This window comes from Lepus europaeus, chromosome 11, assembly GCF_033115175.1.
Source record: "Lepus europaeus isolate LE1 chromosome 11, mLepTim1.pri, whole genome shotgun sequence".
Lineage (NCBI taxonomy): Eukaryota > Metazoa > Chordata > Mammalia > Lagomorpha > Leporidae > Lepus > Lepus europaeus.
Window position 1 is genome coordinate 65,249,896 of NC_084837.1, and position 26,682 is coordinate 65,276,577.

At 50.3% G+C, this 26,682-nt stretch overlaps 1 protein-coding gene across 1 annotated transcript in view; it reads right to left on the reverse strand.

Annotated features, from left to right (window-relative positions):
- TGM5 (transglutaminase 5) overlaps nt 1–22,657 on the reverse strand; it is a 36,661-nt gene extending 14,004 nt beyond the window's left edge. The window contains exons 1-7 of the mRNA XM_062206635.1: nt 22,234–22,657; nt 18,853–18,874; nt 15,347–15,582; nt 14,989–15,234; nt 12,256–12,374; nt 8,667–8,795; nt 7,918–8,095 (exon numbers count right to left, since the gene is read on the reverse strand). Of these exons, the coding sequence (XP_062062619.1) occupies nt 7,918–8,095; nt 8,667–8,795; nt 12,256–12,374; nt 14,989–15,234; nt 15,347–15,582; nt 18,853–18,874; nt 22,234–22,657 (1,354 nt within the window). The remainder of the gene's footprint in view (nt 1–7,917; nt 8,096–8,666; nt 8,796–12,255; nt 12,375–14,988; nt 15,235–15,346; nt 15,583–18,852; nt 18,875–22,233) is intronic.
- Between the last annotated feature and the right edge of the window lie 4,025 nt (nt 22,658–26,682).

Here is a 26,682-nt window from a genome sequence, read left to right on the forward strand (position 1 = left end):
AAGCTACAACCTGTGATGCTGGCATCCCATATGGGCACCAGTTTGTATCTTGGCTGCTGCACTTCTGATCCAGCTCCCTACTTATGGCCTGAGAAAAGCATAGGAAGATGGCCCAAGTGCTTCTGCTCCTGCCACCCATGTGGAGACCTGGATGAAGTTCCCTGGCTCCTGGCTTTGGCCTGGCCCATCCCTGGTCGTTGCGGCCATCTGGAGGGTGAACCAGTGGTTGGAAGATCTCTCTGTCTCTGTCTCTCTCTGTGTGTAACTCTGCCTTTCAAATAAATAAATAAATAAATATTTTTAAAAAAGAAAGAGGGGGGCCAGCACTGTGGCATGGCTGGTAAAGCTGCTGCCTGCGGTGCCAACATCCAATATGGGCACCGGTTCAAGTCCCGGGTACTCCACTTCCGATCTGGCTCTCTGCTATGGCCTGGGATAGCAGTGGAGGATGGCCCAGGTCCTTGGGCCCCTGCACCCACGTGGGAGACCCGGAAGAAGCTCCTGACTTCGGATCGGTGAAGCTCCAGCCATTGCGGCCAATTGGGGAGTGAACCATTGGATGGAAGACCTCTCTCTCTCTCTGTAACTCTGACTTTTAAATAAATAAATAAATCCTAAAAGAAAAAAAAAAAAAGAGCAAGAGAGACCCAAAACAGACCAATTATGGTCATGCCATGAAATGAGGAATATGATGTACTTAACTCTGAACATTCCAAGAGAGGAAGAAAACAAGGAGGGGGAACCGTGGCAGGGAGGATTGGAATGTAAATCTGGTGAATGACTAAAAACACCTTTTGAATGAGATCCAGAAAAGGTCCGGAACCTAAGAGGCAGAGCATAAAACAGTCCCAGACTAATTATAGCAGCTAACACTTATGTAAAGCAGACCAGGTGCCAGACATCTTTCTAAACACTTGTCATGTATTAACCAACAACCCTCACAGGGAACATTCCATACAATCTGGATGTCTCATAAATCAATGGAAAATAACGGTAGATTTGTGTCCAAGCCAGGCATTGCACAAAGGAGCAATTGGACTGGGATCTAAAGAAAGCTTAGGCTAAAATAATGCACCAGGTTCTTGGCCCAGGTTCCTTCTTTGGGATGCAGGGCTCAGTAAAAACAGTGAGAACAAGAGCTACTGTATTGAAATTAAGATCTAGAGACCACCACCCAAGTGAGTTAGAAAAAAAGCTTAGATGATAGGGAGCCTAGGGGTTTAAAAAAATAGTTTCAAGCAGAGGACACTGCATAGAAGACCAGTCCTGAGTGGAGATCCAACAAACTTAAGACATATAAGTGGTGTTGGACAGGGAAGGCCCATCCCTATCTCCTTCAGCAGTTCCCACATCCCCTTCCCAGGCCCAGGCCCTATTTCACAGAAGAGGGGATGGTGCCCTAGACCTGCTCACAGTCACACATGAGTGTCTTCCAACCCTCCACCCAAGCCACTGCTGCCCCCATTCCCTGCCCCAATGCAGCTGTGGGCAAAAACAGGCAACACACATGCCCAGGATGCCTGGCTTTTTCTTAAACAACTTTCTTGAGAAGCAGCTTACCTACCATGAAATTCACCCTTGTAAAGTGCACAATTCAGGGCTTTGTACTATTGTACTATATTCACGGGTTGTGCAGTAATCCCCACTATCTAATTCCAGAACATTTTCTTTTTTTTTTTTTATAAAGATTTATTTATTTACTTGAAAGTCAGAGTTGCGCACACACACACACACACACAGAGAGGTGTCTTCCATCCGTTGGTTCACTCCCCAGTTGGCTGCAACGGCCAGAGCTGTGCCGATCTGAAGCCAGGAGCCTGGAGCTTCTTCCAGGTCTCCCACACAGGTGCAGGGGTCCAAGGACCTGGGCCATCTTCTACTGCTTTCCCAGGCCATAGCAGAGAGCTATTGGAAGTGGAGCAGCCGGGACTCGAACTGGCACCTATATGGGATACTGGCACCCATATGGGATGCCGGCACTGCAGGCGGTGGCTTTACCACTATGCCACAGTGCCAGCCCCCAGAACATTTTCAACACATCAATAAGAAACCCCAGAGGCCAGTATCATGGCATCTCCTATGGGAGTGTTGGTTCAAGTCCTGTCTGTTCTGCTTCTGATCCAGCTACCTGCTACTGATTCTGAGGAGGAAGTGGAGGATGGCCCAAATATCACTCATGTGGGAGACCCAGATGGAGTTCCCAGCCCTTTCCTGGCTGTTGTGGCCATTTGGGGAGTGAACCAGCAGAGGGAACGTTTCTCTCTCTCTCTCTCTCTCTCTCTCTCTCTCTCTCTCTCTCTCTCTCTGCCTTTCAAGTAAATAAATAAATAAATCTTTAAAAAGTAAGCCCATGCCCATTAGCAATCACTCCATTATCCCCTCCTCTCAGCCCTAAGCAACCACGAATCTACTTTGTATCTCCATGGATTTGTCAGTTCCAGTGCTTTCACTGTATGGAATCATTCAACATGAGGCTTGTTTATATCTGACCCTTTGGGGAAGAATTTTCAGAACAACAGAACATCACTGTCACGCAAGGCATCCAGGCTACGTCTCAGCTGAGGACTGCAGGTCTGAGCCTTGTCTGGGAGAGGAGGGTCAGGCCAGAACTAGCCCACTGGCCAGGGGCTTGGTGGGAAGGGAGAGGCTGGTGCTGAGCACGGGAAGGGTAAACCCCAGGTTCCCTGAAATCCCCAGGTAACAATCTACCAAATGGAGCCAAGGAAATAGCTTGCCCAAAAGATTGTAACTGTATCTTTGATGCACACCAAGATGCCTGTGATTTTTCTATAGGAAACTGAAGTTAATATGTGGACATTTTAAAAGGCAACACTAGGAGGAGGGCTGCAGAGTCAGGCAGAGTTACACGGTCACTTTAAGCCTCAGTTTTCTCGTCTATAAAATGGCTACGATGATATTTACTTTGTAGGGTTGTGAGGATTGGGAATAGCAGAAGGGGAGCAGGCACTTAGCCTAGCAGTTAAGATACTAAAGATACCAGTGTCCCATATCAGAGTACCAGGGTTCAGGTTCTGGCTCTGCTCCTCATTCTAGCTTCCTGCCAGTTCAGACCCTGAGAGGCAGGAGTGATGGTTAAACAACTGGGTCCCTGCCTCCCGTGTGGGAGACCCCAGATTGAATTCCTGCCTCTTGGCTCTGGCTTTATCCCAGCTCCAGCTGTTTGGGGCATTTGGAGAGTGGACCAACAGATGGGAAATCTCTCTGCCTGTCTCTCAAATAAATAAAATACAACAATAAAGCAACTTTTTAAAGAAACAGTAGAAGTGCCAGTGTGTGACGGAAGCATGCTAAATGGCAGCTGCCAGCAGTGTGCATGAGGCAGGATAGCCTGATGGTCACAGCACAGATGGCAGAGCCAGCTACGCTTGGGGGCAAGACCAGCTCTGCCGCTTAATTCCCTGATCTGTAAAATGGAGATGATAGAACCTAGCTCATGAGGTCATCTGGGGAATCAAATGAGACAACCCTAGCTGCTACGGAACACTCTAAGTGCCCAGGCACTACCCTAGACGCTCTCCACATACAAAATCACTTAATCTTTTCAGTAACCCTAGGGAGAAGGTGCCCCTACTCCCCCCATCACACATCTGAGGAGACTGAGGCACAGACTAAGTGACCTGCCGGTGGGCACTCAGCCAATTACCAGTAGTGCTGGTATTGAGAGCATCCTCCTTTATCTGTAGCTTCCTTTAGCCACGGTTTCAATTACCCTGATTCAACCACAATCCAAAAATATCAAATGAAAAATTCCAGAAGTAAACAATACATTTTAAATCACACACCATCCTGATTAGCGTGCAGAAATCTTGTACCATCCCTCTTCATCCCACCTGGAATAATATGTTTGTCCACTGTATCCACTCTATATATGCCACCTGCCCATTAGTCACCTAGTAGACATCCTGGTTATCAGATTAACAGAGTATGACAGTGTTTGTGGTCAAGAAACTCTTGTTTTATTTATTAATGGCCCCAAAGTGCAAGCGAAGTGATGCTGACAATTTTATTTATTTATGTTTATTTGAAAAGGAGAGAGACAGACAGAGATCTTGCATCCACTGGTTTACTCTTCAAATACTCAGAACAGCTGGGACTGTACCAGGCGGAGGCCAGGAGCCTGGAGCTCCATCTGGGTCTCCCACATGGATGGCAGGGACCCGAGTACTTGAGCCATCACCTGCTCCCTCCCAGGCTGCGCTTCAGCAGGAAGCTGGATTGGAAGCAGAGGCGGGACTCAAACCCAGGCACTCTGAAATGGGAAACTCATGTTGCAAGCAGCATCTTAACTGCCGTGCCAAACACCTGTCCGTAGCAATTTTATTACAGTATATGATGGCACCTCAAATAGTCCATGGACATAAGTAAAAGGTAAGTTTATTGTGGCACAAAATTTTTGAAATTCATGCACAACTTTTTTCATAATTTTCATTTTCCATGAACTTTTTGAAGACCCCGATTATTATTGTTTGTTCTATCTTATCACCCGTTATTATTAATCTCTCACTGTACCTAATTTTGAAGTTTAATTTTCTGAGATGTGCATTTGGTGCAGTGGTTAGGATACCATATCCCACATCAGAATGCCTAGGTTTAACCCTGGCTTCGTTTTCAATCTCATCTTCCTGGTAACACACACCGTGGGAGGCAACAGGTGATAGCTCATATTCTTAAGTCCCTGATATGCACATGAGAGACTCAGATTAAGATCCAGGCTCCTGGCATCAACCTGGTCCAGCCCTGGTTGTTGCAGGCATTTGGGAACTGAACCAGCAGATGGAAGATTTCTGTCTCTCTCTGCCTTTCAAATAAATAAGTGAAAATTCTTAAATAAGGAAACTTTAAAAAATTAAGTTTCCTCAAAGGTATGTATGTTACAGGAAAAAACATAACATGTCCATCGATACTGTCCACAGTTTCGATTGTGTCTCCTGCAGACAGAGGGGCTCTACTGTTATCCACACCGTCTGTCTCTGCAGTCCGCACGCTTCATCGCTACTCTAGACTGTCAGAATTTCACACAGCGGAGCGCACAGGAAATAAACATTAGCTATTGTGGCTATAAAGTAATAATAATAATAAGAAGAAAATTTAATGTGCTTTGGCAGCTGTATTGGGTTAAGGAGTTTGATTAAGTCCTGAACTTCAACTTTGGTAGAGGATAGAGGTAGGATCTCACCTATCTTTGTATCTAAGAATACTTGGAACACAGTGCCTGGCATAGCATAAGGACTCGATAAGCACAGGATGAGTTAACGAGTTTTTCCTACTGATATATTTATTAGCATAGCACACAGTAGCCCCTTAGGGGAAGACTGGTGCTGATTGCTGTAGCTGAACCGAGCTGTGTTTGCTTCTCAAGCCACTAAAGGGCCATTAATCTTGCAAACATTTTAATTGGTCTGCTGTCAGGGCATAATCGCCAAGCCCTGGCTCCACCTCTTTCATCACCTTGTTCCAGACAACCACACCCAAACGCAGCCTTCTCCCTTTGCACACGCACTTGGCATTTCCACACACTAGAAGTTTCCCTCTCGATCTTGCATAACATCGTTCTCTGCCCGTCAGTCTCATCCTTGCTTCCTGAATGACTAAGATCTCCACTGCATCCACATCTCCAAGAGTCTGGGTACCAAAGCTGTTGGAGTCTTTGCTCCTAATCCCTGAGCAGTCCAAGCGTCCCGCTACAGATAGGGCAGCTGCCAAGCAGGGGAGGAAACTCAGGATCACGCCATCATCCACTCCCGCCGAGCCTTCCTCTGTCCAGAGTGACAGAAGCCTCCTTGGGCCCTTGGACAGAGGCCGGGGGCTGCCTGTTCAGGAGTTTGGGGCTCTTGGGGATTCCTCCAGGGCTGTCACATATCTCAGGGAGCCCAGAGATGGGAGCAACACACACACATACCATACCACACACACCACATACCACACTCCACACCACCATACACACACATACCATATCACACACACCACACACACACACACACCACCATACACACCACACACATACCATACCACACACACCACACACCACACTCCACACCACCATACACACACACCACACACATACCATATCACACACACCACACACACACACACACCACCATACACACAAACCACACATATACCATACCACACACACCACACACACACTCCACACCACCATACACACACACCACACACATACCATACCACACACACCACACACACACTCCACACCACCATACACACACACCACACACATACCATACCACACACACCACACACCACACTCCACACCACCATACACACACACCACACACATACCATATCACACACACCACACACACCACACTCCACACCACCATACACACACACCACACACATACCATACCACACACACCACACACCACACTCCACACCACCATACACACACACCACACACATACCATACCACACACACCACACACACACTCCACACCACCATACACACACACCACACACATACCATACCACACACACCACACACCACACTCCACACCACCATACACACACACCACACACATACCATATCACACACACCACACTCCACACTCCACACCACCATACACACACACCACACACATACCATACCACACACACCACACACCACACTCCACACCACCATACACACACACCACACACATACCATATCACACACACCACACACACACACACACACCACCACCACCATATATATACACCACACCCCCACACACACCACACAATCACATACCACATACACATACACCATACCACACACACACAACCCCCACACATACACCACACCATACTATATATACACACAACCACACCACACACACATCACATACACACCACACACACACACACCACATACACACATACATGCCTCTCCCACCACACACACACATAACACCAACTGCACCAAGCTTTGTCCCACAAGAAATGTACGCACAGGAGGCCTGAGCCTGCAACTTAGGGGTACACCTGGCCTCCCTGACTTCGACTCAACAGTCCTGTGAGCGGAAGCCTGACTGGGCCTCCTGCCCTGGCTAACACAAATAACTACCTGACTGTGACCCAAGTCCATCACAGGTGTGCGTGCCACGAAGCTGAGAACCAGCCTTGGCTGGGGGCAGAGTGAGGGTGAGGACCAGGAACAAGCTCTTAGCTGTTGGCCCTGGGTGAGGCAAAAGGCCTCCTCCTGTCGCCGCCAGTGTGTGACTCATTTCCAGATGTCACTTCCCTGGGGATTTCCTCCCCACCTCCTCCTGCTGCTTGCTCCTCTCACCACACACAACCCAACTTTCATTTTTCCATTTGCTGCTTTTCTCCACATGTAATTTTTTTTTTTTTTTTAGAATTTCTTCTACTCGCGTGGTGTCTACTTCCCATCTGAAAAGCTGATCTCTCATTTGCCCCCGTCCCTTAACTCCCCAGGCCCTCTGATCTCAACAGCTCCAAGTCCAAGGTTATGTAGGCTATGTTTCTCGGGCTGCTGTCTTGCTCTGAGCCCATGGCCCATTTCACAGCTCGGATGCACGTTTCCCCTGCATGCACATATCGTCACTAATCCTGTTCTCTGTGCTCAGAAAGCACAGGCTTCAGTATGTACATTTTCTCATCACTTGGCCTCTCGCCTCATTTCTGCCTTGAACCTGGGTGATTCCCAGGGAGTTTTCTGAGGAAAATGCTCAGAAGAAGGGAAGGGCGCCCAGTCTTGGGAAGCGAGTAGCTTCCCCTCCAGAACTATCCTCTGAAATCAGCCTGGGCAAGTGAGGCCTGAGAGCAGGGACGGGGCATTCCAGTGGGAACGTGCCCTAGCGGGGACTGTGTGAGACGAGGACAAGAGCCACTTGGGGCCCTCGTCCTGCCTTTCCATGGGTCCCTTCCACTCCCTACCTGTGCACATGACGGCAGCGAAGACCCAGCACTGCCCGTAGCGCACGGGCTGGCAGCCCGTGGCGTGCCACTGCTTCAGAATGGCCACGCTGCCAGTCCACTCCGCGGGGTTGAGGCCGTCCGTGTAATTCTCACTCCAGTTGCCGTTGAGCACGCCGTTGTCATCGTTGCTGTTGATCTGAAGAGACGCCGGGCGTGGGAGGGTTAGACCCGTGCTTGTCCTGTGCCACGTGGGCTGCCCTGAAAAGCCCACGGGCCTGAGCCACCCAGGAGCCCCTGGATGGCATTTTACTGGGGAACTTGCAGACTTGCTGGGGCGGGCAAGGGGAGAGGAGGCCAGCTCTTCTGACTTGTGTTCTACTCTTAGTTGATTGTTCTGTTCCTGTCCTGGGGCTTGGCCTCGAGGACCTTATACATATTTCAGAACAAAGACAATTTAGGGAAAAAGAAAAGAAAAAATAATAACTCAAATGATAAAAAACCAAGACCATCTATCCAACTGGAGCTACACTTAGCCTTTCTCAAAAACGCAACTTGTAGTTAACATCGGCAGTGGCCCACACCCAGCCATTTCCACACTCCGCCGTGAAAACGTGTTCCCCACATTTTGGCATCAGCCTCACTCAAAATTTCACGGCCAGGGTGAGGGGAGCCTCTCTCTCTCACTCCTTCATGGTGGGGGGCAGCTGTGAGTGGGCACAGCTCCCCCACCCAGCTTCCTCCCTCCTTGGGCACTCCCGGGACCTCACCATGGCACACACCACTCTGCCGACGTAGACAGGGCTGCCCCGCAGGGCACAGTCTGTGGCTGGGTCCACCTGGAAGTTGAGGCTCCTGTCCAGCAGCTCCAGGCAGATGTCTACGATGTTCTCTTCAAACTGCAGGGGAGATGCAGACAAGGTGTTACCGATTTGCTTAGTAATATATTCATATTCATATTTAATTATTATATTATTTAATATTCAATTATCACAAATATATTAATATCAACTTTAATATCTTATTAATGTGAATATGAATGTATTATTTTAAATATTTGATTGACAATTAATATGAATATTATAACATATTATTAATATACGATACTACATTGTTATTAATATATTATATATTCATATATCCATATTAATAGACCATGTGGGCTCTTGTCAAAGCAGGTCAAAAGCCACGTGCAGCAAGCATTTGGTTTTGAGCAGCTATAAGCAGCTTATCACGGACAGCGAAGCGAAGGCAGAGAGCGATTTGGGGGCACTCCTAGCCTTTTATATGCTTTTCAAAGGGGACATGGTCTGGTGGGCAGGTGGGCGCCCAGGTGTGGTCACGTAGGGACGTGAGATCACACAGGGTGCGTGGTGGTGAGTGTGGTCTCCAGCTTACAGACCTCATAGGTTTTGTTCTATCTGCCTGCCTGTTTTGTAGGCTTGCAGATGGGGCTATGGACAGAACTACAGAACCCACCCCGCTGTGTGTTGGAGGAAATCAAACCCATTTGTAAGGTAACTGCGCCAAACAGAACAGCCATGAACCACCCTCGAGGTGTGGGGTTCAAAGCTCTGGGTTTACGACCTAGCAGATGCCTTTGCCTTGCAAGTCACATGCCGCCCTCTTCATTTTGAAGTGGCTGCTGTTACTGTAGGGTTTCTTTTCCAATGAGTCTCCCTGCCTGGAAACCTGTGTCTTCCTCTCAATCCCTCAATCCCCACACTTGTTGGGATTTGCTTGGTAAAACCATTTGGCCCCTTCTGCCATGGCTTCTGCACACCCAGGTCACACTGGCATCAACCTGTCCTAGCAGCTGGACTAACAGCAAGTGAATTATGGAAACTGCCCACGTAAGATGTATGGCTCCTCTGCAGCCTTCATGCCTGGTGTGAGGTCACTTCCTCCGTGACCTTTGCCAGCCTGGGCCCGCTGTAGCTCTGTAGGCCTGGATGTGCTCCGTTTACGCGTCACTCCGTTACAACCATACAGTCAAGGCCCGTCTCTCCTGCCTGAGCATCAACTCCATCTCAGCCCAGCTCTTTTCACCACTTTAAACCCCAAACCCACGCGGTGCCCAGCACATGCAAGGTGCTCAGAACACTTTTGCTGAAAGAGAACAAGTGAATGCATTTATTCCCAAATAACAGTGGGCAATAAGCAGAACGCGGCGGCTTTTCTAAGCCATCGTCCCCGCAAGACTATCTATTCAGTTCACTTTTCTGCTTTCCCAAGGTCCCCACAGCCCAGAGAATGAAGGCTGCATCCTGTAGAAGACACAAAAGAGCCTCCCTGGCCTGGGGCCCCCTCCCACCTCTCCAGCCTCCCGCCTCTGTGCCCACTGCCTTGCTCACTGTTGTTGCTCCAGCGACACCAAATTCCTCATCACCTCTGCAGGAGCCAAACTGTCCCTCACCTTTGTGTCTGTGCTCACATTTTCCCTCTGCCTGGGAAATCGTTCCCACCTGCTTCTCTTGCCTGACATAGTTCAAAGCTCCTCTTTCAGGAAGCTTCCCCTATACACCCCTACCCAACCCACAGCTCTTCCTCTGGCCCCAGAACACTCAGCACCTGTCTCTCGATCTTTAACCATCCCCTCCAATGGTAAGTGGCTTGTTCCTGTGTCTGAGTCCCTGCTATACGTGGGATCAGGGACAGCGTTCCATTTACTTTTCTGTGCCTAGCACATAGCACTCAGCCGGGCCTTAAGCAGGCATTCAGTGTACGTTCACAGGGGACTGCAGAAAGGAAGGGACCTAGGGCTCAGAAAGCAGTGACTCCTCACCAACGTTTCTAATGAGTATGACAGCAAATGCCTGTTCAAGAGCTCTCACAGCCCAGGGCTGATCCCCTCCCTCCCTTAGTGCTGCTGGCACCAGGCTCAGCGTGGAGAAACCCTTTCCCTGGCTGGCCCTGGTCTTCCAGGAGCACCAGCTATGGGCTGAGCCTTAAGTGAAAGGCAGCCTTTTAGAAAGGCATATAAGGCTGGCGCCGTGGCTCAACAGGCTAATCCTCCACCTTGCGGCACCGGCACACTGGGTTCTAGTCCCGGTTGGGGCGCCGGATTCTATCCCGGTTGCCCCTCTTCCAGGCCAGCTCTCTGCTATGGCCCAGGAGTGCAGTGGAGGGTGGCCCAAGTCCGTGGGCTCTGCACCCGCATGGGAGACCAGGAGAAGCACCTGGCTCTTGGCTTCGGATCAGCGCGGTGCGCCGGCCACAGTGCGCCTACTGCGGCGGCCATTGGAGAGTGAACCAATGGCAAAAAGGAAGACCTTTCTCTCTCTCTCTCTCTCTCTCTCTCTCACTATGCACTCTGCCTGTCAAAAAAAAAAAAAAAGACATATAAAATTGTAGAATATGCATAGAAAACAAAAATGTAGAGGTGCACCCACCAAGCCAGTGAGGTGCATTGGCTGACTTACAGGTACCCATTTTTGTAATGTGTTTTTGCAAAGTTTTTTTTCTTTTAACGATCATGTGTTATTTCTTTTCTTTCTTTTTTTTTTTTTTTGACAGGCAGAGTGGACAGTGAGAGAGAGACAGAGAGAAAGGTCTTCCTTTGCCGTTGGTTCACCCTCCAATGGCTGCCGTGGCCAGCGCGCTGCAGCCGGCGCACCGCGCTGATCCAAAGGCAGGAGCCAGGTGCTTCTCCTGGTCTCCCATGGGGTGCAGGGCCCAAGCACTTGGGCCATCCTCCACTGCACTCCCTGGCCATAGCAGAGAGCTGGCCTGGAAGAGGGGGCAACCGGGACAGAATCCGGCGCCCCGACCAGGACTAGAACCCGGTGTGCCGGTGCCACAAGGCGGAAGATTAGCCTGTTGAGCCACGGTGCCGGCCTCGATCATGTGTTATTTCTATGATGAAAAAGATTTATCACACAAACAAACAGAGAAGAGGCAATGGTCATGAAGAGGGAGAGGTGTCGCTGCTCATCAGCCCAGCTTCTGGCTGAGATGACTGAGTTTTCATGAGTGTGGCAGCATTGAGGCTGGCGTCTGTCACCAGGGCTGTGAGGACAGAGTGACAGAGTGGGAAATGAGACCCTATTGGAAACACACTTAACAAACAAAAAGGCCATCACTGCCTTTGTGAATGATATCCCCTTCTTCCTCACCCTCAGCCTTAGTGGACTTCCTGGCTGGGTAGCCTTTACCTGCCCTTGCTTCTTAGGTCCTGTTGTCCAAGTCGGACATGGTCAGCAGTGACTTCCCATGGCTGGTCCTATAGCAACCTGGGGTCACATATCATACCATCCTGGTGGCATTCAGTTAGCGTTGGTCAACAGTATACCCTGCTCCCACTCCCCCCTCCCCAGCAGCCCACAACCTGAATGGTCCAAGAGCAGGGCTAAGACTCACTTGTCCATAATTCCAGGGGCATGGACGGATCCAGTTCTTGTTTCCTTGGTAGATGAAGCCATAGTCATTCACGACATACTCCTGCCTCTGGGGCTCACTGTCCAAGTAGACAGCGTCTTCTAGGAATCAAAGAGGGAGGACGCAAAGCAGCAAAGTCACCTTGCCCTTCCTGCCCCATCACCACCCTCACAGTCCTGTGGAAACTGAGTTCTGGAGAGGGCATCTGGTGACACAGAGTGGGGAGGAGGGGCTTGGGGAGACCACACCCCCAGTGCCAGCAACAGGGTCAATAGGAACACAAGGTGGAATAATAAGAATTGACCTGGTTCCTTGGTTTGCAAATCACATTTATACACTATGGTTATACACTAAAGTTGAGAGAGTAAGCTGAAAGCACACCTAACTGTAGAGCTAGAAGTTGAACAGAACCATGAGACTCCATGTTCTGTGTTTTTCCTTCAATACTCCACTGATCTTTGCCAGAAAATTGCAAACCAGAACTTAAGTGTTGGCATGGACAACATCATTTCTTTTGGAAGAACTTATGCTAATGTAAGTATTTAGGATGTGCACAAACATTTAGATCCTAAACTGTTCATCTGAGTGCTGTTCATAATACTGAAGAGTTGGAAATTATCTAAATGCCATATTCCTGGGGACTGGTTAAATAACTCCACCACAGAACTTCATACAATATTAATATAAGGGGCAAAATGGTATATATAACATAGAAATAAATCTACATGTGCTAGTTTTAGTCTCAATAGGTTACAAAATAATATGTATGTCATGAGTTGACTTTTTGTTAGAAAAAAAGCAGACTTCAAAAAGTGAGAAATGGAATTTAAAGTTAAGAGTATTTTGGTTCAAAAACAATTTGAGATCCAAGCATAGGTGAGGGTCTCCAAAAAGTTAATAGAAAATGCATATTATGAAAAATTATGCATGGGTTTTGAAAACTTTTTGCATCAAAATATACTTACGTTTTCATTTCATTTTTCTTGAATTTTTAAGGCACTCTCATATATATGTCTATGAACACAGACTTAGGAGCCTATTCCAAAAGACATTTACAGTAAGTGTTTTGTTTTGTTTTGTTTTGTTTTTTTTGACAGGCAGAGTGGATAGTGAGAGAGAGACAGAGAGAAAGGTCTTCCTTTTTGCCATTGGTTCACCCTCCAATGGCTGCTGCGGCCGGTGCATCGTGCTGATCCGAAGCCAGGAGCCAGGCGCTTCTCCTGGTCTCCCATGCGGGTGCAGTGCCCAAGCACTTGGGCCATCCTCCACTGCACTCCCGGGCCACAGCAGAGAGCTGGACTGGAAGAGGAGCAACCGGGATAGAATCCGGTGCCCCAACCGGGACTAGAACCTGGTGTGTCAGCGCCGCTAGGTGGAGGATTAGCCTGTTAAGCCACAGCGCCAGCCAGTAATTGGTTTTGTTTTTCTTTTTGCCTGTTGGTTTTCTCCAGATTTTTCTGGCATGAACATGTGTTGCTTTTTGATATAGCAAATTATCTTTTTTTTTTAGCACAGTGTTTTTTCTTTTTTTATTTGATTACTTTATTTGAGAGACAGAGAAAGAGAGAGAACTCCCCCTCTGCTGGTTCACTTGCCAAATATCTGCAACAGCCAACCAGGGCTGGGCCAGGCCACAGCAGGAGCCAGGAATTCCATCCAGGTCTCCTACAAGGGTGGCCAGGACCCAAGTACTGGCCATCTTCCCTCTCGTCCTCCCACCTTTGTCAACCTTATTCCCAGGGGGCTGCTGGTCCAATCAGGATCCAGAGCCCTGGCTGCATTTTAAGACTCTTCCAGCTTTCCACCTTCCTGTCACTGAAGAGCTAAGAACTCTCACCAGCCAGGTGAGGAGGCCCTGCCACTGGATCAGGGAGGGCCAGCTCTGGTTGCCCCTTTTCCGGTCCAGCTCTCTGCTGTGGCTCAGGAGGGCAGTGGAGAATGATCTGAGTGCTTGGGCCCCTGCGCCTGCATAGGAGACCAGGAAGGGGCACCTGGCTCCTGGCTTCAGATCGGCATAGCTCCGGCCGTAGTGGCCATTTGGGAGGGTGAGCCAGTGGAAGGAGGACCCTTCTCTCTGTCTCTCTCTTTCACTGTTTGACTCTGTCAAATAAAAAAAAAAAAAATGCATGCTGCAGGTAGAAGCTAACAGTGTTATGTAAAGATGGTTTGGTTCATAATTTAAAAAAAATTTTTTTTTTGACAGACAGAGTGGATAGTGAGAGAGACAGAGAGAGAGAGAGAGAGAGAGAGAGAGAGAGAGGTCTTCCTTTTTGCCCTTGGTTCACCCTCCAATGGCCGCTGCGGCCGGCGAATCTCACTGATCCGAAGCCAGGAGCCAGGTGCTTCTCCTGGTCTCCCATGGGGTGCAGGGCCCAAGCACTTGGGCCATCCTCCACTGCCTTCCCGGGCCATAGCAGAGAGCTGGACTGGAAGAGGAGCAACCGGGATAGAATCTGGCGCCCCAACCGGGACTAGAACCCGGTGTGCTGGCGCCGCAAGGCGGAGGATTAGCCTGTTAAACAGGGGCGCCGGCCTCATAATTTTAAAATTCTAACTAAGAAAGCAAATAGCAAGGTCCTTCCGCCCCGGCTATTGGTGGTAGGGTGGGTACTGAATGAGAGGAGTGGGGGAAGTCTGTGAGCATGAGCCTGGCTGGCTGTGGCAGCACTGTCAGACGCAGAGACAAGGGACCCCCACCCGAGCCCCCAGTCTTACCTGGGCACCAGGGATTGAAGAGCAGGATGAACTCCCCAAGCTGGTAGGCTGTGATGGAGCCCTGGAAGGCGTCAATGTGGACTTTCAGGAGGTACCGCCCCACGGCCGCCACGGGGGGCGCACACAGGCTCACCTCCAGCGAGGTCGCCCCGTTGTTTTCCAGCGAGGCGATCCACGGGCTGGGCCCTCCGCGGCTTGCCAGGCCGAACACTGCCCGGGTTCCTTTGGCCACATCTGGCAGGGGTCCTTCGAGGGAAGCAGAGCTGAGACCCTCTGTGGTGACCTCGCAGCCCGTGGGGATCTCCCCGTGGGGGGCGCGCACACCCACCCCCACCCTTGAGCCAGCTGGGGCCCTCACCAGTCTCAGCCACAAAGATGATGTTGTCCAGGCCCGGCTGGAAGCCGCGGTTCCTGAAGTACAGGGTGATGAGGAAAGCCTGGCCCCGGCGGACGAGGAGGCGGTCCACGGCGATCTCCTCCGTGTGGTGCCGCACGTTGTTCTGGGAGCTCTGGAGGTCGGTGAGGGCCACCTCCAGCCCTGAGATTGGCGGCCATGCGCAGACGAAAGAGCAGAGCTGAGGGTCTACTCCAATCCTGCCCACCACTCACTGGTCATGCAAACTTGAGAAACTTACTTAGTCTTTCTGAACCTCAGCTTCCATGCTGGGGAAACAGAGTCCGTAACACAAGCCTGACAGCATTGGCAGGAGGATTAACCAAAGCTCTGGGTACGCAAGCTCCTCTCCCTCCCTCCCTCCCCCACCTCTCTGGCCCTCTATGCCCTTCTCCTTTATGCCCTCCTGGAGGTGGACAGCTTTCTGACCCCGTCCGTCTACTCTGTAGACCTGGCTGAGATTCATTGCTCCCTTCAGCTTACCATCAGTTTCCCCTGGTATCCACATGTAAAGAAGTACATTTATTTGAAAAGCAGAGTGACAGAGAGAGGGACAGATATAAAGAGTGGGAGATCTTCCATTCACCAGGTCACTCCTCAGATGTTCACATGGCCAAGGTTGGATCACACTGAAGTCAGGAGCCGGGAACTCCATCCGGGTCTCTTGTATGGGTGCCAGGGGCCCAAGCATTTAAGCCATCTTCCGCTGCTTTCCCAGGCACATTAGCAGGGAGCTGGGCCAGAAATAGAGCAGGCAGGACTCAAACTAGCTCTCAGAAATGAGATGCTGGCATAGTAGGTGGTGACTTAACCTGCTGTGCCACAATGCTGGCCCCTGACACCCTCTTTTTTGGACTTAACAGCCTCATCTGCCCAGGTATCAGCCACCACCAGACTTGGAGCAGGGTTAGCTGCCTCTGGATTCACAGCTCTTCACTCAGCAATTTGCTAACTCTCCGGCCACCAGTAGTGCTATACGCCCAGTAGCTTGGGAACCTGGATGCTGAGGACTGTCGGAGCAAGTCCCCACTCCCAGACTTCTGTGCAGTCTTCTGAGAGACTGACCTCGGGAGCGCTGCTCCTAGAGGGGCTCCATTCCTGACTCCTCCACTTGGGATCACGGGCCCCAGGCATCTGGGAAGCTCACAGCCTTTCGGTCACACTTGACTCAGTCTGTGGCCATTCACATGTCACTTTGCTGCTTTCATTAAAATGCCTCCAGGTGGGGGGGTGGGAGATGGTGCTGGTGTTGTGGCACAATGGGCTAAGTTGCTGCCTGCAATGCCAACATCCCACAGGGCACTGGTTTCAGACCCAGCTGCTTCACTTACAATCTGGCTCCCTGCTAATGCACGTGGGAAGATAGTGGATGTTGGCCCAAGTCCTTGGGCCCCTTCCACCCATGTGGGAGACCCAGATGGAATTCCTGGCTCCTGGCTTCAGACTGGCCCAGACCTGGCTGTTGCAGGCATTTGGGAAGTGAACCAGTGGATGGGAGAGCTCTTTGTCTTCGCCCACTCTCTGTGTCACCTGCTTTTCAAATAAATGATAAATAAATAAATAAATTTTAAAAGATTTCTCTGGAAGTGGGCATTTGGTTTAGCAGTTAAAACACCTGCGTCACATATCAGTGTGCCTGGGTTGAGTCCCAGCTCAATTCCCAATTCCTACTAATGTTCACCCTGGCAGGCAGCAGATGATGGCTTAAGTAGTTGGGTCTCTGCCACCCACATGGGAAACCTGAACTGAGTTTCTGACTCGGGCTTTGGCCTGGCAGTCCCTGGCTGTTGTGTGAGCATTTGGATGTGAACCAGCATATCGGCGCTCTCTCTCTCATCTCCATCTCTCTCAAAAAAAAAAAAAAAAAAGTTTCTGTCCACCTGTGCATAATCCCAACCACCTCTCCTCAGTCCTAGTGACTGGAATCTGTCCCCTTCATCTGTTTCCTGCTTCCTGTCTCTTTTCCCACCCCCCACCCCCCAGCACATCACCAGAGCAACTTTCCTCAAGATAGCTTGATCAAGCCATACTTTTCTTGGAATGTTCTGAGATAGCCTGTGGTCCGCCAGACAAAAGGTCTCCTTGGCCTGACTTTTATGATCCTCCATGCCTGGCCTGAACTCTCTTCCTACTACTCCCACCTTGAGCACTCTCCCCCAGCCAGTCTGACCTCAAACAACTGGTACCCCCACTTGCCTGTGCTTTGTTCTGACTACAGCCCCAACTCAGAGCACCCCTCACTGTCTAATTCTACCTGCCCTTCAACACCCACCTCCTTCCCAAAGCCTGTCCTTGCTGGCCTACCCTTATCTCCATCTCCTACTGACCCACAGCGCTTAACCGCACTTCCTGACAAGCTCATGACCTGCCATGCCCATTTGTCCATTTAAAACTAGTTTGTTTGTTCGTTCTACCAAGAGCCTACCAGCTTCAGACTCAGCATGAGGTCTGCAGGTAGTTTCCACAGTAGCTTTTTTTGTCTGCCTTTCAGTAAGCGAGATAATTCAGTAAGGACAAGGACCTAGGGGCTTTGTCTTGGCTGTGTGTCAAGTTAAGATATAAACAAACCAGACTACTGGTAAAATCACGATTAACACATGCGACTAGTGAAGGATGACTTCCGCAGGCTCGTAAAGGACATTGTGAAGTCCCTCAGCTGACCGTGTCTACCTGGGGACGCTGGCTGCCTTCCTGCTGAGACCCAGAACAGACAAGGATGTCTGCCCTCATCCTATCTGCTCAACTCTGTCCTGGAGTTTCCGGCCAGGGCTCTCAGGCAAGGAAAAGAAATCGATGACCTCCAGACTGAAAGAAGTGGAATTATCCCTATTCTCCTATGACACGATCTTGAGTATGAAAATCCAGAGAAATCCACTCCCCAAAACTAGAATTAATGAACAAATTCAGCAAGGTTGCAGGATGTAATATCAATATACAAAAATCAATTATATTTCTAGACACAAAAATCAGTTGTATTTCTGGATGCTTGCCAGAAATAATCTGAGAACATAGTTAAGAAAACAACTCCGTTTATGATAGCATCTGTGGCAGGCATTTGGCCTAGTGGTTAAGACGCTGGTTGGGGCATCTGCATCCCATACTGGAGTGCCTGGATTTGTGTTCCAGCTCTGCTCCTGACTCCAGCTTTCTGTTAATGTACACCCTGGGAGGCAGCAGGTGATGGCACAAGTGCTTGGACCCCTGACACCCTTGTGGGGAGACCCAAATGGAGTTCCAGGTTCCTGGCTTCAGCTGGGCCCAGCCCCAGCCATTGTGGCCATTTGGGGAATGAACTAGGGATAGATCTCTCCCTCTCTCTCTCTCTCTCTCTCTCTGTCTCTCTGGCTTTCAAATAAATAAAAAATGATGTTTTATTAAAAATGGGCAGTTTATCTGAATAGACATTTCGCCAAAGAAGATATACAAAGCCAATAAAACCTCTAGTCCTTAGGGAAAAGCAAGTAAGATACCATGTCACAGCCACCAGGATGGCTAGAATAAGAGAGACAGGTGATACTCATTGGTGAGAATGTGGAAAATTGAAACCCTCAAATACTGCTAGTGGGATAAAGTGCACTTTGGAAAACAGCCTGGTAGCTCCTTAAGAGATTAAATGTATGGTCACCGTATGGCCCAACAATTTCATCCTTAGGCGTATAGGCAAGGGAATTGAGACCTACATTCACACAAAACCCGTACATGAATGCTGCTAGCAGTATTATTCATAAAGCCTGGGAAATTGAAACAACCCCGGTGTCCATCAACTGATGAATGGATAAACAAAGTGTGACTGCTCTGCCACAGAAGGCAATGCTGGGCAGACTGTATGAACCTGGAAGACGTAACGCTAAGTGAAGTAAGTCAGACCCTACAGAGCAGGTGTTGTAAAACTCTGTCTATAGAAACTGTCCAAAACAGGTAATTTCACAGAGACGGAAAGTAGATTGGAGTGTGCCAGGGGCTGGGGAAGGTGGAAGAAGATGTGACTGATAATGGGGACAAGGTTTCTTTTTGAGATGACAAAGACATTCTGGAACTAGATAGTAGTGAAGCTTGCGAAAAGTGTATGACTATACCAAAAGCCACTGAACTATACACTTTAAACTGGTGAACTTTAGTGGCATGAATTATGTCCAATAAAGCTGTTATGGTATGAACCAAATCAACCATACCAAAGTATCTAATAACTATTTTTTTTTTTTGACAGGCAGAGTTAGTGAGAGAGAGAGACACAGAGAGAGTTATAGTCAGTGAGAGAGAGAAAGAAAGATCTTCCTTCTGTTGGTTCACTCCCCTAATGGCCGCCACGGCCGGCGCTGCACTGATCTGAAGCCAGGAGCCGGGTGCCTCCTCCTGGTCTCCCATGTGGGTGCAGGGACCCAAGTACCTGGGCCATCCTCCACTGCCCTCCCGGGCCACAGCATAGAGCTGGACCAGAAGAGGAGCAATCGGGACTAGTACCCGGCACCCCAACCGGGACTAGAACCCCGGGGTGCCGGCACCGCAGGCGGAGGATTAGCTAAGTGAGCCAAGGTGCCGGCCAGTGTCTAATAACTATTAAACTTTATCTTTTTAAATCTCTGTAACTTCTTTTTGTTTTGTTATTTAAAAAAAATACTTATTTTAAATGCAAAGAAACAGAGAGACAGAGACAGAAACAGACAGAGATCTTTCATCCACAGGTTCACTCCCCAAATGCCCACAACAGCCAGGGTGGGGCCAGGCCCACACCAGGAGTCTGGAACTTGTCTGGGTCTCCCGTGTTGGTGGCAGGAACCCAAGTACTTGAGCATCATGTGCTGCTTCCCAGGGCGTGCATTAACAGGAAACTGGAATCAGAAGTGAAGCCAGGCATTAATATATGAGATACGGGCATCTTAACTGCTACACCACGCACCTATCCTCGTTCTGATTACACATCTTTTTCATAAATTAGCTTATTATTATTATGCAAGAATAGAAGCATGATGATTAGCACATTGTAGGTACTCAGAGATGTCTGCTTGGTTAATTTTGTGAAATCATCCTGTATTTCTCCAGATTCCAGGCTCAATCAGCATTTTATTGGCAGCCTCTCTGCTACAAACCAGGCCCTGTGCTAGGCACTCTGGGACAGGTATCTTATCTCACCCTCAGCACAATCCTGGAGGGATAAAATGTCACGTCATCCACACTTGGAGACCAGAAAACTCAGGTTCCAGTAGACTACATGTCACCCTAAGATTAAAGCCAGAATTCCTGACCCAAGTTCAGCGCTCTTTCCATTACCCAAGAGTGCCATACATGGCCAGCTTTTACTTATGTTCAAAAAGATCATTCCGATCCGCTACCAGCTTGGAAAGCACTTGGCATTTTCCTAGTAGTGGGGAAAAAAAACTCACTCCTTTGTGGAGACCAATAGACTAAACAAGAGAGCAGCTGCTGGCTCCTGTTCAGGTTGAGCACATGACTCAGACTACCCAGCAGGTGTGGTAGCCTCTGCCTGACAGCCAGCCCTGCAGCCAAGTCTCATCCTGTGGACACACCATGGGTCAAGTTCATGTTTACCCACAACACAGGGAATATTCCTCAGCCCAGACACCATGCATTGAGAGGGGAGGTTGATTTTTCTGTTGGGCATTTTTATTCTACTTGAGGTGAAGGGAGGATGAGATGAAGTGATAAAGGAAATAAAAAGCAGACTGTAGGAAAAACTTTGAAAGTAAATGACCTCAGTGTCTACCATAGAGAGACACTCCCACATGAGCTGAAGGAAGCATGGACAAAGATGCTCATCCCATTATGGATTGTGTAACTGAAGAATTGGAAATAACATAAGTGTCCATCCAGAGGGGACAGGATAAATAAGCTCCTTACACCCAAACTATGGAAAATATTGATGTAGAGCTATAGATACTTATTGGCATGGACAGAGCTCCAAGACATACTGTTGAGTGAAAAAAAGTCAGGTTGTAGAAAAATATGTAAAATATGATGACAACATGGATATACCAAAAAAGAAGCACACATGTTAACATTATGTATTACATGTGATATCTATCATCTATATTGATCTGTCTCTATCCATTTGTCTACTTATCTAAAGAATGCAGATGTATAGAAAAAGATTAGCAAAAGATGAGAAGAGGCTGAGATTGAGGGTGGCAGTTGGAGGATGGAGCTTTAGTTATTGACTTGTCCTACTCCAACTATGTGTCCCTGTAAAAGTTACTGGAATTTTAAAATAAAAATTTAAGCACCAAAAGTAGCAGATGAAGGTATACTGTTATAGCTGTAGAGCAAGCTAAAAGCTCATTCCTACAAATAGTTTCCACTAAACATTTCATTTCGTAGCAGGTCTTTCTAGAGAAAAAGGAGGTAGTTTAGCGAGGAGGAAGACAGTGGACGATGTGCTAAGACGAAGAGCAGAGGCTCTGAAGCGAGGGAAGGGAAGACATGAAGACCGAGGCAGTTTTGGAGCCGTAAGGCAACTTCAAGATGGTCTGGCCCGATCCCTTCCATGTCTCAGGCACGGGAAGTGGAAACTAGAGAAGTGACTTGACCAACATCCAAAGATCAGCTGGAGGCAGAAAAGGACAGGAACTCTGACCCTCTGCTCACTGGCCCTACCCTGCTGCACCTGGTGATGGGAGCAGGCATTGGCACCCATCTGTTTGGTGGGGTTCAGCTGCCAGCCTCCGCCCTGTCCCCTGCTTCTCAGGCCACCAATGAATCCAAAGGATTCTGGGGTTCCTACTCTTGCTGCCCCCATGTTGAATGTACTTCTTCCTTCCTGTGAATCCACTCTCCCTCCCTTGACTTCCCGCAATCTCTCTGTGTCCTGTACCCAGCGGCCCAAGCACCTTCCCTACCTTGCGCCATGGTGGCTGCCTCTGGTTCCAGGGCTGCTCCCCCACAGGACAGCTGGATGAACTGGAGCTTCAGGAAACTGGTCCCAGAGTGTCTGCCTCCTTTTCCATCTTTGAGACTCCAGGAGACACTGAAGGCGGGGTCCAGCTGATGCACTGGCACCTGCTCGCTGGGCAGGTCACAACTGGTTCCCTCACTTACCCTCTGGTTTTTCTTGGCAGTGTTGCTCAGCTGAGAGGAGGTGTGGAGCCCGAGGAAGCAACAGGGCCTTGTGCCATGTGGGCCTTTGATAGCTCTTGGGCAATGAGGATTCCCTGGCAGGTGCTGTGTTGTGGGCCAAGAGGTGAGCTGATGGGGTCTCCAGGGGATGGAGGGGGGCTGTGTCTTGGTGAGAAAGAGGATCAGGATCCCAAGACTGCTGCTCATGTCTAAGAGCCTCCATGAGCCTCAATCCCTGCTCTGCTCTCTTTTAGCCTGAAGAGTTACTTTCTGGACACGCAATGCAAAGAGAGCCCACTCTGGATCACCATGAGTGTGGGTTTTATTGTGTGTGTGTGTTTTTAAAAGATTTATTTATTTATTTGAAAGAATTACACAGAAAGAGAAGGAGAGGCATAGAGATAGGGAGATCTTCCATCCGCTGGTTCACCCCCCAACTGGCCGCAAACCCCCGAGCTGCACTAATCTGAAGCCAGGAGAGCCAGGAGCTTCCTCCAGGTCTCCCATCTTGCACTTGGGCCATCTTCTACTGCTTTCCCAGGCCATAGCAGAGAGCTGCATCAGAAGTGGAGCAGCCAGGACTCGAACCAGCATCCATATGGGATGTCGGCACTTGAGGTGGCAGTTTTACCTGCTATGCCACAGCACCAGCCCCATGTGACTGTGTTTTTGGCAGTGGCACTGTCTAGCCCGAGACTCGCCATATCCAAGGATAATCTCAAATAAAAGCAGTGGGAGACGATTGATGGAGGAATTTTGAAAATAAAGTGAGACAGTGAGAATGCTAGTGAGCATGGTCCCTGATCCCAATAAGAAAAGTACAAACCCTTGCCCTGCGGACAAAGCACGTGAGGGAAGGGACAGGAGAGCTCTACACGCAGCCATTAGGAGGGATGGGACCCCTACTCCACCCTGCCTTCCCTGCTCTGGGACACTTCTGCACACCCCACCCCTACCCCCCTGCTTTCTGGGTGAACTTCATCACTAGCTTTATCCTCCCTCCAATGTTTTTTAAAAATTTATTTTCATTTTATTTGAAAGGGAGAAAGATCGATCTTCCGTGCACTGGTTCTCTTCCCAGATGCCTGCAACAGTGGGAACTGGGGCGGGATGAAGCCAGGAGTTTGGAACTCAACCTGGCTTTCCCATGTGGGTGGCAGGGACCCAAGTACTGGAGCCATCATCACCTGCTGCTTCCCAGGGTGCGCATTAGCAGGGAGCTGGAATGGGAGCAGAGCCGGGACTCGAACCAGGTACTCTAATAGTGGTGGCACGTTAACTACTGCACCAAATGCCTGCCTCCTTCCTGCATTTTCACCTCTCCTTGTCCCCAGGCAGCTCTTGAGAGTGTACACCATACACAAAAGCACACGAGTCATTGCTTTCCTACCCCTTCCGCCACACCAACCTCAACTCCAGCTCCTGCCCTTTCTCCCCAGCTCTTAGCCAAGTCCCCGTCTGCTGCTGTGCCTCCCCCCTCCCCCTGGCTTTCTGTTCCTGAAACTTCCCTGACCCCCCCACCCTCTCTGACCTGAGGCCCCAGGCGCCCTTTCCTCGCACGTTGCAGGAGCCCCCTCCCTCTGGGTGAGGTGGCTTCTCTCGGTGGTCCTCCCACCTCCCTGGCCTCTTCATTCAGTCCCTTGCACAGGTTGTTCCCCCATCCTGCTGGTGCTGGCCTAGGATTTGTCCTGGGCTGTCCGCTCATTCCAGGTGTCGCTGTGACCTCCCAGAACTGTGGGCTGCAGGCTCCACCTGCTGGACCCCTCCATGATGAACCTCAGACTCTTCACTCCCCATGTGCCCAGACAGACCTGCTCTCCTCTCTCTGTCCTTCCCCTGCCCTGCTGGCCCTAGTGGGTGAGGACTCCGCCCACGCAATCACTCCTGGAGAACCCGGGTGCGTTCGGGCTTCCTTACCTCCTTTAACCCTCAGCCCAGTCTAGCTCCTTTTAGCTCCTAAAGCTGGTGCCTCTGCTCTGCGTCCGAGGCCCTGCCCCGCCGAAGCCCTCACTTTGCTGCTCAACAGCTCCTGCCAAGTTTTCCATCCATTCTTTCCCCCAAAGGAATCACAACAATTTTCCTGAAGTACCAGTTTGACCAAGTTGCTCCCCTGCTTAAGACCCAGTTGGGGCCCCAGACGTCTCAACATCACCATCAAAGTCCTGTGGTCCCTTTCCTCCCCGCTTGGAGTCCCAGCTGGGCCACACCCCTTCAGTTCCCGGGTGGAGACCTCTCTGTGCTCTCTCCCGAGTGTTGGTCTCTTTTGGAATCGTTCTCTTCCCGCTTCCTTCCTCGGGCTGCAGTATCACCCTCTGGCAAGTCTCTGACACCGTCCCTCCGCCACACCAGCAGTTTAGGGGTTCTTTGTCTGTGCTCCCCGTTAGCCAACTCCTACTCCAGCTGGGCCCTGGTGCCCCTGAGGGCACAGACTGTGTCTTATTAATAGTAGCTCCCATGCTTAACAATGAGAGTGGCTATTAGTAGTAAAACCACTGAAAAAACTAGTGGTAGCTTTTAAGCTAAGTTCTTTATGCACATTATCCAACTTAATCTGAAAACATCCCTGTGAGTTAGGCCCGGTTATTGTTCCTATCACAGATGAGGGAGTCAAGGCTTAAAGACATTAAGTAGTTTTCCCAAGTTCACTCATAAAGAACCAGCGGCACCAGCTTTTAAAGGCAGGCAGGCAGACTCCAGGGACTGGGTGCTTCCCAAGTGCTCAGTGCAGTATCTGAAACATGGTTGGGTTTCCACTTCCTGTTTGTTGTCTGATGGAATGAATGAATGTAAATGGATTTAAAGATGATCCATGAGGGTGGGCATTGTGCTACAGCAGGTTGGGCTGCTAACTTGTGGTGCCAGCATCCCATATTAGTGCCTTTTCCTGTCCTGCCTACCCTGCTTCGGATGCAGCTACCTACTGATGCGCCTGAGAGGGCCAGGTGCTTGGCCACCTGCAGCCCATGTGACTGCCCACATGGCATTCCAGGCTATCAGCCTGGTCCAGCCTGGTGACTGCAGCCGGGACAGGCAGCATGAGAGGGGGAAGGTGCCCACAGGCCATCAGACCATTGCTAGTTCATGGTGCCCCTGGGGACAGCCCAGAGGAGCTGGGGAAAGGTGCTAGGATCGAAGAGCTCCCAGGAAGCCACTTGAGACAAAGTGCCTTGAGTGGACCGCACACTGGACAGCTCTGCCAGCCCCCCACACCAGCCCCCTGAACCAGGGGCAGAGGTCCTCACAGGGCCTGGACCTCCCCAAAGGCTCTCATACAACCAGGCGGGGCTGGGAGAAGACTCTCCCGCCCGGGCAGTCCTGGGAAGGGGAGAGGAGGTGGGAGCGCCGCTGGGGCACGATGCCCATGCACGGGGCCAGGAAAACCTGTGCCAGGGGCTCGGCCCAGCCCCTTGGTGCTGAATAAGCTCTGGGCCCTGGGCCTAATGAGGTGATTTACAGGTTCCTGCGAAGCATTAGTCAGAGGATGTGGGGTGGGCGTGCTGAGGGGAGACAGCTCTGATCAGAGCAGTGTGGTCCTGGGCGAGGAGGCAAAGGAGCGTCGGGAAGGTGAGCCCAGCTGGCAGGCACCTTCCTGTCTGCACGGAAGCAGGGCTGAGCCTCAGGGGAGGGATGCTGGAGCAGAGACGTGGAGGCGCGTGCCCGCCCCATGGGCCAGGCAGCCTTTCTAGTACCCAGAGAGGCTTGGGGGCCAGTTCGGCCCCTGCCCTGAGTTTCTTGTCTGCCCTTGGCCAGGTCCCACTTTCCTTGTGTGCAGTCGGTCAGGCTCCTGACGCCCTGGTGCCTGGGTCTGAGAGGCGGTGGTGGAGAGGGGTCTCCATGGATGGCAGCACAGGGAACCTGGAAATGACAGATCCAAGTGGATCTCACTGTTGGCACCCCCTGCCCACTCCCAGCCACAGGGAGTCGCACCAGAGGGCCCTGCGAGGGAAGGTAGGGTGGGCACCGCACCTGTCAATTTACACTGGGGTGGGGGAAGCAGGGTCACGCCAGGAGCGAGTCAGAGCCCTTTGCTGTGTATCCCACATTGATGCTGGACATCGTGGGACCCCCAAAACTACCAACCTCTCAAAATATGAGCATGACGGCCTTTGCCAAGTCAGAAGCCATGGGCGTGGCCTGGCTGATCTCACCCCTCACTTCGCAGGCTGACCCCCCCTGCCCTAGTTTGTCCATGAGGGCCACCACCTGCCCGGGTGTGTCAGCCTCACTGGGTG